Source organism: Cryptomeria japonica, chromosome 6 (assembly GCF_030272615.1).
Source record: "Cryptomeria japonica chromosome 6, Sugi_1.0, whole genome shotgun sequence".
Classification (NCBI taxonomy): domain Eukaryota; kingdom Viridiplantae; phylum Streptophyta; class Pinopsida; order Cupressales; family Cupressaceae; genus Cryptomeria; species Cryptomeria japonica.
Window position 1 is genome coordinate 318,292,159 of NC_081410.1, and position 12,026 is coordinate 318,304,184.

The 12,026-nt window shown below is 37.3% G+C and overlaps 1 protein-coding gene across 1 annotated transcript in view; it reads right to left on the bottom strand.

Moving 5' to 3' along the window:
• LOC131043995 (syntaxin-132) overlaps positions 1-11,340 on the bottom strand; it is a 116,025-nt gene extending 104,685 nt beyond the window's left edge. The window contains exon 1 of the mRNA XM_057977263.2: positions 11,115-11,340. Within this exon, the coding sequence (XP_057833246.1) occupies positions 11,115-11,132 (18 nt within the window). The 5' untranslated portion in view covers positions 11,133-11,340. The remainder of the gene's footprint in view (positions 1-11,114) is intronic.
• Between the last annotated feature and the right edge of the window lie 686 nt (positions 11,341-12,026).

Here is a 12,026-nt window from a genome sequence, read left to right on the forward strand (position 1 = left end):
AAATAGGAAATGTGCACAATTGATGAAAAACCTTCTCTGAGCAAGGAAAGTTGAAGAGACTTCAAGAAAATTCTTCCTGAATCGAATTTTCCCTCTCCAACAATTCCAGATGTGCAGGAGCGGATATACAACAGCGGGGTCCACTTGCATGGCGAGGATCTATTGAACACATGGTAGTAGAGTGGCGCATTCATTACCGGAATATTTGACCAAATGGCGACCCGGTCATTGCATGTTGAATTTATGGCAGATTCCTTTTGCATGCAGCCGCCGCATGTGGAAATGATGGATCATTTATGACATAATGGGGTGATTTTTGCATGGATGAATATTCAACGCATGTTGGGCGAATTTGAAGGAGGTGGTGCATTTAATGCGCAATGGATGCTATTTTGGGTACTTTTGAATTAATTGTATATGGGCATGATGGGTTATTAATTGGAGATTCCCACCTTGTTGCATCTTGAGTGGAGAATCTTTTAGGGAAAACCCTAATTAGGGTTTGCATGTAATCATGGCCTGAGGCCTATATAAAGGGGTGACCACCCCTCATATGTAAAGGAGGGAGCCTTGTATGAAATTGTTGCGATAAGTTTTGGGATAATAACAGTGAAACATTGTTCTCTGATGGTGTCCACTTAAGTTATTTTTTCAAGACTTGCATGGTTTCACCTTCCTCACTTAGAGTATAGTGCTTTGATTTCAATAGAGAATGTAATGGTGTCTGATGAATTTCCATGGTTCATACTTTTTGCATCTTGTTGATTGTAAGTTGCAGTGTAAAGTTAGTCTGAGCCCCCTAAATTCGTGCTAAGTTCGATTGTGGATAGTCATTTGGATTGTGCCGTTTTGGGTATTCAAATGTACTTTCTCGATTTGGAAATCCTCTAGCATCCCTAGAAGATTGCATCGGTTCTTGCGGAGTTGTAGTTAAACTTGGCGAAGCAGAGCTTGTTTTATTTGGAATTTGTACACTAGAGCACTATTCATTGTTATCACTACCCTTAGGAGTAGATTTAGATCCTTCTAAACCCTTTCCCTTTTACTTTCAGTTCATTTTAGTCTGTTTGAAGTAGCAGCATCGCAGAATTGCCATATCCAATGATGGAGTTCCAGCCACAGCAAAGAAGTGAAAGAATGATGCAAACGTAAGGCCCCTTGGATTACCAGCAAACGACATCAGCCAACTGAGTCACGTCCACGCATTGAAGGAACCTTGGAGTCGATTGTTTGAACTTCTTGCAATCTTAACATACAATCGCACTTTGATCAAGAGAGAGTGAAGTGACCATTAGGCAACTTTATTCTATGTTCGACGCTGTCATAAAAAACATGTCAACAAGCCCTTCATAGACTCTTTCGAGATTCATTATGGGTTGTGGTGAGGGTTGAAGTCATGAGTTTCGCAAGCACAGATGATTGTGGTATTGGGGCTCTTGAAGACAAGGCAAATGTTGATGCTCATAAATGGTGGTACTTCCATGGAGAAATATACCAGCACCTACAACCCATTGCCATCAAAATTTTGTCACAAGTAAGCTCTTAACTCTTAAGATTCTAATTTCTAATTTCTTCATTCTTAAAATTTGTATTCATAACTCTTAAATCTCTAATTTCAAAATTGAAAATCTTGATAGGTTGCTAGTTCATCATCATCCAAGAGGAATTGGAGCACATACTCCTTCATCCACTCAATAAAACACAATAGACTACATTCCAAGAAGGTGGAAGACTTGGTCTATGTGCATTCAAACTTGAGGCTCCTAACACACAAAGACAATACCTACAAACAAGGGGAGGCAAAGCATTGGGATGTTGAACCAGAGCATGCAAAATTGGATGATTCAATTGCCCACCTTGATGCACTTGGAGTTGAGGATGATGATGATGAGCTACCTAGTGATCATGAGGCTGCTCCTGAGGCTGAGATTGCTAGTACCACTGCCAGTGGCACTATTTGTGCTCTTCTAATTTGCCACAGGAGGATGATGATGATATGTTTGATGACTTTTGATGATATTTGATCAGTGATGGCTGATTGTTAATGTTGACATTATTATTTTTGAACTTAAACATTGTTATGGTGATGTATTTTGGCATTTTGCTATGTTATTTACCATTTGGACTAAAAGTCTACAGCTTTAATATATATGGTGGTGTATTTTTCTATTTATTTGCTGCTGCATATATGTATATATTTTGGGGTTCACCCCGCAGCGTGACGGTATGTCACAATCCCTGGAATAGGGAAGGTTGTATGTTCGATTCTCATTCCCTGTAGGTCATTCAGTGGGGGTGCATTTCCTGTGTTTGCTGACTTCAAATCAAATGGTGTTAATGCCATGCTGCTCAGTGGTTGTGTGACGGACAAGCTAGATTGACCACGATGGAGCCCACAGGTACGATACAGCTGAAACGTGTAGTACGATATGCCAGAGGAATCTTGACGTATGTTGGCCGCCACGAACTGAGGTGTGTGTTGTGGTTCGAAGTGTTAAGGCTTGAACCAACGTGGCCTTGGAATGACTGAATCAGAATGAAGATGGAGTCATAAGGTGTGATGTGGAGCGATAAGGAGACTTACTGGAGTGATAAGGTGAGATGCGGAGCGATAAGGAGACCTGGAGAGATTAGGAGAGATAAGGAGTCATGCTCGGTGCAGTGGAGAGATAAGGAGATATTAGAGAGATGAGGGTTGCACGAGCAGGGAGGCATAAGGAGTATCGATATCTCTACAAGAGCCAAATCTAGGAGGCGTTAATGTCTCAGTAGAATTGTAACCACAGGGATGGGGTCCTCCAATGTGACCTCACTGGTTCAAAGCTCCAGTCAAAAGCGAGTCCCATTAACCAATCAAAAAAATACATATATATGTATATATTTTTATTTTATTTTTTTTATATGTTTTTCACTTTTTTGTACGGACGAACCCAAACCTGCCCCAAAAAAACAATGAATGAATTTGCGAACCCGAATCTCGAACCAAAATCCAATTCCGAACTGGGACCGGCAACTTTGAATATGAACACATGGCTCATATATTGCTTGATTACTCTTCCAGCTATACCAAATAAAATACCATTTTTTTCACCATTTCAGATACACACAAACGCAACATTCTCATGACACTATGTTGTATAACCAAAAAATGTTAAAAACCATTGTAGGCAAGGCAACTACTCCATGACCTAGCACACAAATCTCCTTTCATGGGCAAGCACTCTAAACTAGCACACCATTTTCTCCATCACTATTTCTCTCTTTGTATGTGATGGGAAATGTCTGAGCTTGAAACGGGTATACAACATAAAGGTTTTTATTTATTCATATTTACTAGTGTCATGTTTTTTTTTTGTAATGATCGATGAGGGCAACGTGGATCTGAATTTGAATCTAATTCCATTGTCAATACCTCTGCTAACATCATTGGTTGGAAGCTTTTGTTGCCGAAGGTTACTAATTTATGAAAGTGAATCCCCTTTCTCTTGAAATTGAACGTACAAGCAAATGTGTCGAGAAATGATGGTCAGACATTATCACATATAAATAAAGATCTAAGTGATCATGTGTTCAATTATGCGGTGGTACTGTTATGTTATATCTGTGCTCCTTTCCATTTACAACAAGGAAATGTTTGTAGTTATGCATGCCTTATCGAAATTTAAACAACAATTATTCTATGGGAGATTTACCATAAGAACTGATCATAACAGCTTGAGATATTTCCTTTCCCAACTTTATCTTAATTAACAGCAAGCAAAATGGGTAAACAAGTTTCAAGCATACAATTTTGATATCCAATATTGCAAGGGCCAAAAGAATGTAGTAGCTGACGCTCTTACTTAAATTGCAGGCCTTAATGCTATCTCCATGGTCCTACCTGATTGGCATTATGAGATTGAAGCAGAATATCCGAAGGATGATAAATTGGCTGCGTTATTAAAAGATCCATAGGCAGCACACAAGGACAATAGTTATTCCTTCTGCAATGGACTGATCTTCCATGATAATAGTGTAGATAATAGTGTGGTCCTCCCACTCAAAATTCAAATCTTAAGTCATAGCTAAAAACCACTCTATGCCATCATTGAGATACATAATATTGCAAGGGCCAAAAGAATGTAGCAGCTGGTGCCCTTACCCAAATTCCACGCCTAAATGCTGTCTCCATGGTCTTTACCTGAATGACATTGTAAGATTGAAGCAGAATATCCAAAGGATGATAAATTGGTTGCATTATTAGAAGATCCATAGGCAGCACTCAACGGCAAAAAATTATACTTTCTAAAATGGACTGATCGTCCATGATAACAATGTAGTCCAATAACAACGTAGTCCTTAGCTCCAGCTCAAAATCCAAACCTTAAGTCATAGCTAAAAACCACGCTATGCCATCAGTGAGACACATAAGATTCTTCAAAACCTACTCAAGGGTCAGAAAGACATACAAATGGAAGGATTTAAAGGATGTATGATAGTTCATGTCATCATGTGAACAGTTCCAACAGAACAAGAATGAAACTGTGCATGACCTTGTACTCCTTCAGTCCCTTCCTATTCCAAGTGAAATTTTGGAAGTCCTTCGGTATGGATTTCATTACTAGTTTACTGGAAGTCAATGGTAAGGATTGCCTTTATGTTATAGCTAATAGAATAACCAATACTCTCACTTTGTTGACATTGATTCTACTTGCAAGACATATCAGTTAGCAGTTACTTTTATGGAGAACACTTAGAAACTACATGAGTTACCAAAAACCATATTTAGTGATCATAATCCAAAGTATACTAGCAATTTCTGGAGGGAATTATTTCAGCTCACCTACAATCTTATCCTTCAGCAGCAGTTACCATCCTCAAAATGGTGGTCAGACAAAGGTTGTAAATAAGACACTTGAGGGTTATCTTTGTAACTATGTAGCTGACCTGCAAAGAGTCTGGCTCAGATGTCTCATTCTAGCAGAAAACTGGAACAACACCACCTACCAAATGTCCATAGGCATGACACGATGTAAGGCACTCGACAGTTATGACCTCTCTCCCTTGACTCATTGGGACCTACAAGAAACCAAGGTACCATCCATGCAAGATTTCATCTTCGAGAGCCAAACAGATTTTACAGGCTACCAAGAAAAATTTGCAAACAGCACATGATCGGCTGGGAGAGAATTCGAGGTCAGGAATCAAGTCTTCCTCAAAATTCAACCACACAAGCAGACTTCTCTCAAGAAAAGAGCTTCTGAGAAATTGTCACCCTAATAGTATAGACCCTCCACAATTCTTTTGAAAGTCAGTCTGGTAGCCTACACACTCAAGTTACTTCCATCAGCCAAAATCTATAATACATTCCACGTCTCCTGGCTGAAGAAGGTGATCGGACGATAACTACAAGCTTCTCCAACCCTACTCCCATCAAATGATGAAGGCAAACTTGTTGTCCTCATTTTTGGATTCTCAAAAATGTGACAACCCCTACAAATTTTTGCCTTAAAAGTGTCATTTTTGTCTCCAAGGCACATTTTACGAGGTAAAAAACTCACATTTGATAGTGTCAAATCATTGGGGGGTGTCTTTGCCATCATTGTCCAAGTTTTGGTGAGTTTTGGTCTTCTTTTTCCTAGCTTTCTGTGCAATTTCGGGTTTCAGAACAGTCACTGCAAGTTGAAGTTTTTACTCTATGGCACACTTCCCGAGGCAGAATTTTGACTAATCCTTGGATTGGCTTAATCCTCAATCCATCCCCAAGCTACGTTTCAAATTTCGTCGCGTTTCGAGTCCATTTGCTATGTTTTTGCTTCAATGTAGGGGAATTTTTCAATGATTACCAGTAACTGGTAATTTGTTTTTCAAAACCCCCTTGAAGCTTTTAGGCTTGTAGGGGAATTTTTCTCCAACTGCAAGTTTTTATAAAACTTGTAATGGGGGTTTTAAAACCCCCATTACCAGTAGCTTCACTTTAAGTGTTTAAAAACTTGTAAATGAGATTTTAAAACCCCTTTACATGTCTTTATAGCTTAAAGTTGTTTTTATAATGTTAAAATAAAACTTGTAAATGGGATTTTAAAACCCCTTTACATGTTTTAAGTGAAATCACTTGTAAAGGGAATTCTATTTCCCTATTACAAGTAATTTTACTTGTAATTTCTTTTCTAAAACCCGATTTTGCTCATAAAGTGTTTTTTTGAGGATTTTAAACTTGTAATTACATTTTCAAAACCCGATTTTCATTGTTTAATGCATTTTAAACTTGCTATTTGTTCCAAAAAACCCGATTTGCAAGGAAAAATGTTTTTTTTGAGGATTTTTAGCAAATTTTTGTGGAGAATTTGTTGGAGGAGGAAGGCGTTTAGGATTCCTTCCTATTTCCATGCATTTTTAGACACCTTTCACGCCACATGGAGGTTAAGATTGCTAGTTTTTATGCTTTATAACAGCAGCCACGTTTTTTCAAAAAAGAACTTTTTTTTGCCATTTGGAATGCCACAAATCATCAATGTTATGAATCGTTTTGGCTTGGTATGCTAAGGTGTTGAGGTTAGAAAGAGTCTTGGCCATTTTCCATGCCATTTCTCATGCATTTGCTGCCACGTTTTTCGGTTTTGGGCATTTTTTCAAAAACATGGCTAGGGTTTTGGAATACGGTTTATTTCTTTTTAAGAGATATTCTTCTTTATTTCAAAGATTGATCATCTTTTGGAGAGGCATTTTCAGATTGGAGCAAGGTAAGATTTATTTTCTTCTTGTTTCATTTTTCTTGTTTTCTTGTTTTATTGTTTCTCCTTTCTAGTTGTAAATTTGTAAATGGTTGGTTCTTCCCTAAAATCGGTTTTTATGAGAGGAAATTCCCCATTTTACAAAGAAATTTGTAAAGTAAAGTTGTTCTTCCCCTTTGGAATTTCTCCTTCTTTACTTGCATTCGGGTTTTAAAAACCCGATTGCAAGTAAGAGGAAAACTAGTGTTCTTCCCTTTTTGGACAAAGACTTAACCTTCTTTAGTCCAAAAATCAAGCTTCAATGATTTAAAAATCAAGTTCTTCCCATTTTCTTGAAGATGATCTTCTCAAAATCTTTTCATATTCATTTCCATCATCCGTACATACCATTTCATCCACTCATTTCACACTTTCATTCATTTTCCCCATTTAAAGTCTACCTGCGGTCAGCCATCCAGAACCCGAAATTGGTCCAAAATGCACTCAAAAAACACTTGAAATTGAGTTTTAAAAGTCCGATTACAAGTGCAAACTTGTAGTTACCCATTACGCATATGAAGTTGCATGTTTGTTCCCACATTTGCAAGTTAATGCTCTTGTTTTTCCCACACATGTAATGCAGCTTCCAAAACCCGAAATTCACTTGTGAGCCCATTTTTGCATCAATTTATCCCTTCCCTTGTCAGTTCGGTTTGCACACACGATCTACCAAATCAATGGATTAAGGCATGGGCCTTATTTTGCAAGAAGATTTCAAGAATGAAGGATGATACAAAGAAGAGATACAACAACAATTCATGGTTGAGAGCATAGAATGCTTTCAAGACAAAGATGGCCATGACATGAAAAGAGGAAGGCAGCCCGTTCCCTCTTGAAAAGCTAGTACTACCCCAAGCAAGAAGACAAGGATGCAAGTTCCCGTTCCGGTTCAAGATGTCTTTACCAATCTATAATACTTCAAGTTCTAGCATCCTGAAGCGACATGAAGATCATCACAGACAAAGGATGATGCAGTTAGAGTCGTGTCTTTAGACACATGGAATAATTTTAGTTATGCATTTGTAATTTCGTTTTGACAAGTTACATGTAAAAGTATTTTTTGTAAAACACAAGTTACACATTACTTGCACTTTTGTAATTACATGTAAGGCAACTATAAGTTGTGTCCAATTAGGACTGTAGTTGGAATAAGTCTTAGTTAGTTATTGAATGAGTCTTGGTGGTTGAGAGAATCTCTCAAGTTAGTTAGGATCCTCCCACCTTTTTCTCAAGGCTCCTCTTCTATAAATACTGGAGGAGTCTATTGTAATTTTTATCTTTTGGAAGGCAAGCAAAAACTCTGTCAAATTTACAGCAAGAAGTCTTTGAGCTTATGTATGTGGATTGAAAGTTTTTGAAAAATAATAAAGAAGGATTAGTCAAGTTTTGAGTCTTTGAGCTACATGTTTGAGTTTGAATCTTTTTATATCTTCTATGCAAAGTGTTTCTAAAGGAGCTTAGTCCAATCTGATTTGAAGTCTTTGAGCTGCAAGTAGAGAAGATTAATTAAAACAGGAAAATCTCTAGAAGGAGCAGCAAGTCTTTGAGCTTGCATTAGTTCTTGTCTTTGTGTTGAAAGAATAGATCATTCCAGTCTTTGAGCTGTTATCTTTTATTCATTGTAAAATTTAGTATAGCAAAGGGTAGATAGGACTTCCAATAGTCAAGTCTTTGAGCTTGATATTGCTGTCCCGTCCCGAAGGAAGTGACGGAAGTCTTTGCGCTTTCAGGAAACTTCATTTCCTTTCTCTCATTTCACTTGAAAGTAGTTACTACTGTTCATTTTCAATCGCTATCCTTTTCTATGAAGAGAAAAGGATATTGTCTTTCTTGAAGAAAGAAGGAAGACTGCTGTCCCATCCTGTTTTTATTTCAGTTTTAGTTAGATAGAGGGAGCCTTCCCTTAATTAGGAGAGTTTTTACTCGTGTGCTATGGTTGAAACCACAATTTTGTATATTTCCCCCAAGTGTACAAAATTTTCAACCAACAAAACTAATAGTAATTCCTGACTGGATCCTTGTCACCCAAGTTAAGTGTCTGTCCAAGAAAGTAACTGAATACCTGATTTAATAGAAGGATATGCCTGCTAAAGATGCCTGAACTGATATCTTGAGACACCCAATATACTGTCCATGATTGGAGACCAATCAAATACAGAGTGGACTTCTAATGAACCAACAGTCAGTCAAAGTCCGTCAACAGTAAATCAAACACATTTCCCTAAAATCAAAAACAGATTTACGATCTGTGCATATAATCAAATAAACAGATTGAATTCCTAAAATAAAGGTACAAATACCACCTAGTTAGAAGTATGTTTAGGATTTGTTGCATGGTATTACCTAAATAGAATGAGAGTAATTGATCAGTTGATTATAAATTGAGGGTGACTGATCAGCCCAGGAAGATTACTGCCAGCAGATTTCCTCTCTATCCCCTAGCATTCTCCGTTATAAGAACTTAAATATTCATTCCTGAAGGGTCTTTGAATGAAGAAAGTTTTCTCTGGAATTGTAAGCAAGGGATGTGGCTTCTCCACACGAGGGTAGTTCCCTTAAGAGCTTGGGTTGTTCTATGTATAGGTGATACTAGAACAGATTTAATTTATGTTAATTTCAGGTTTTACAAGTACTCGCTTAAGGAAAAAATATTGCAGATTTAAATCCACCTCTATATTTCAGTTATATTTGTGTAATGGCTGTAGTTAACATTTTCACGTTTGGGTTCACAACAAATTTAGGATGACTTCTTGAATGCCTCTGTAGCTTGAGGATGGTTCAGTTAGCTTCCAACTCTTTCATGATGTTACTGGTTTTTTTCTTCATGGGCAAAAGCCCCAATCAAACCATCACTGTAATGTTTAAAAAAATCAATGAATCGCTTGTCTCAGGTGAAAATAATAATCACTGAAATTCATAAACTCCCAAAATCTTTGATTGCTTACCAAATTGTAGTCTGATAAACTATCTCCAGTAGCATTTAAGAGTGCTCAAACTCAAAACACTTAGGAAACCTTAAACATAAGAGCCACTAAATATCATGAGACCCTAAATCACATCCCAGCTAAGAAAATGCAGGGACGGGAATATTTGGAGAATGTTCCAAACGCTAAATACTTATCGTGCCACTATCACATAACACGTCCATGGCTTCATTTTTTCTCTAGGACATAAATAGTTGATTTGCTATAAGTGTGACCATTCTAATGGTTCTAAAACATTCCCTACTTTTACTAAACTATTTGTTTTCTTCGTGAATGCATAAATAATGCATTGATCGCATAAATAGCTAGTACATCATGCGCTATTAAATCTGAGCGTGTACTTTCGCCAAATTCTCTGGTGAAGAACGACACAGCCCAAAGGAAAATGGGTCAAGGGAGCTCCAACAACGCTCATAAATCATACTCTTATCAAATGAGGCGGAATATATCTTTATAGCAGATACCCGTGTCAGGGCTCCTTCAACCAGTACCAGGGCTTCTACAGGTTTCTATCTTAGAAGAGAAGCTTGTTTTATATGACGAGAGTATCAAGCATAAGGAGAACAGCATTAGCGTTAGACCTTTCAAAATGCTCAGGCATGACTAGGTTGAGAAAATGCTCAATTTTTAATAGAGGCTGCACCATTCAGCAGCGGGCATAACATTATGCGAAACCAGATCAAGGATAAGAAAGCTCAAGAAAAAAAGTAATTGGCTCCAAGATCTAGACAGCTCTGATGCCAATAATGTTCTTTATTCGAAAGGACTGAGTTATTTTGTATTAAGGATATTGCAAGTATTTACAATTGGCATATGTCCATGACATCAGAAGTCTGTTGCGAGACTCCAGCCTATATTAACCATGAGCATAACAAAAATAGAATTATTCTCACTATTATTACTTTATAACGAAAACAATGAACCTCGGCAAGGTGCAGGAACTCTTGCATCTACTGCCCTTACCATTTTTTATCACTCGCAATCTATTACATTTGCTGATCACATGCATTCAGTATGCCTTGATTCGGCAGCTTTTGAGTGTTAAAAATTGTCTTTGAATGCTTTATTATGCCTTTGACATTTTCCAGTTTTCAGTAATAATTTGGCCTTACAAAGTATATTAAAGCAGCTTTTTAGCTCTTGTGGTAGTTTAGCATGGAAGCATGTGCAGTGTGCAGTGTGCAGTGGCATAAGGCCGATCAAGTAAACACAAATCGATCCTTTGCCAGCTGAATATGTTTAACATAATTATCAAGAGAATGGTCTGAGTATAAATTTAGGCCCAGCCAAGATACACACGAATTTTCTTAAGCACTCTCTATTCCCTGATAAAAAGAATTGGCATAAAATATAATTTTCGCAAATAATCTCACATTACCTTCAATAGATCGTTCATCTTCAATACGAGATCAGATGCTGGCGCAAATTACTCAGACAGATTGGAACGCGTAGCAGGAAAGAAATTGAGGGGAACAATAGTGAATGAGAATAAAAAAGTAGTAAATTTGGCAAAATCCAGCGTTTGCCAGGAACAATGATCTGGATTATGAAATGGATTCAATAATTGATTGGCGTCCGCCATGCCAATGTGCCGTCTCAACGTCTCGTCATTCTCGTTTGGGATGGCCCACCTTAAATCACATTCATTTTCTTCCCATCCCACGCTTAACATCTTTTAACGTACCCCACTTTTAGCAACGGCTATATGACACCCAATATTTAGCTGTGTAATAACAAAGCTAGTTGTAATGGTGAAAATTGAAGGCCTCGATTTCCCCTTCGTTCTGGATTTATTTTAGTTGGGTTGTTTTTTTTATAATGATAAACTGTATATATATTATCTTTGTTTTTTATCTTGGATTTTTTTAACTTTTATGTTTATCGAAACGACATGTGTTATTGAGTTATTGTCCTTAATATTATGTCAAGTTTCCTTATATCCATGTGAACTTATTAGTCTTAGAATTGACAAACTTATTTTCAATCAAGCTTTGTTCTTTTATCTCAATCAAGCTGAATTAACAAATTTTCATTTTAACACTTAGTTTGAAAGTTTGTTTCTTAGTGGGTTCTTTGAAACACTAGATCAATTGATTGGATGATCCTAGGTACCAAGTTGAAAATCAATCAAAATATGGAAATGGACTTGGAACATTTGGTTCATTGCCAAAAGTCTCATGAAGCTCATTGTTTGTCGATGAGGAGGATATGTCAATCATTAGTCAACAAAGGTCTTATGAGAACTCCATCAATTCCCAAAGAAAATAATTGTGTTGATATTTTTAATGGC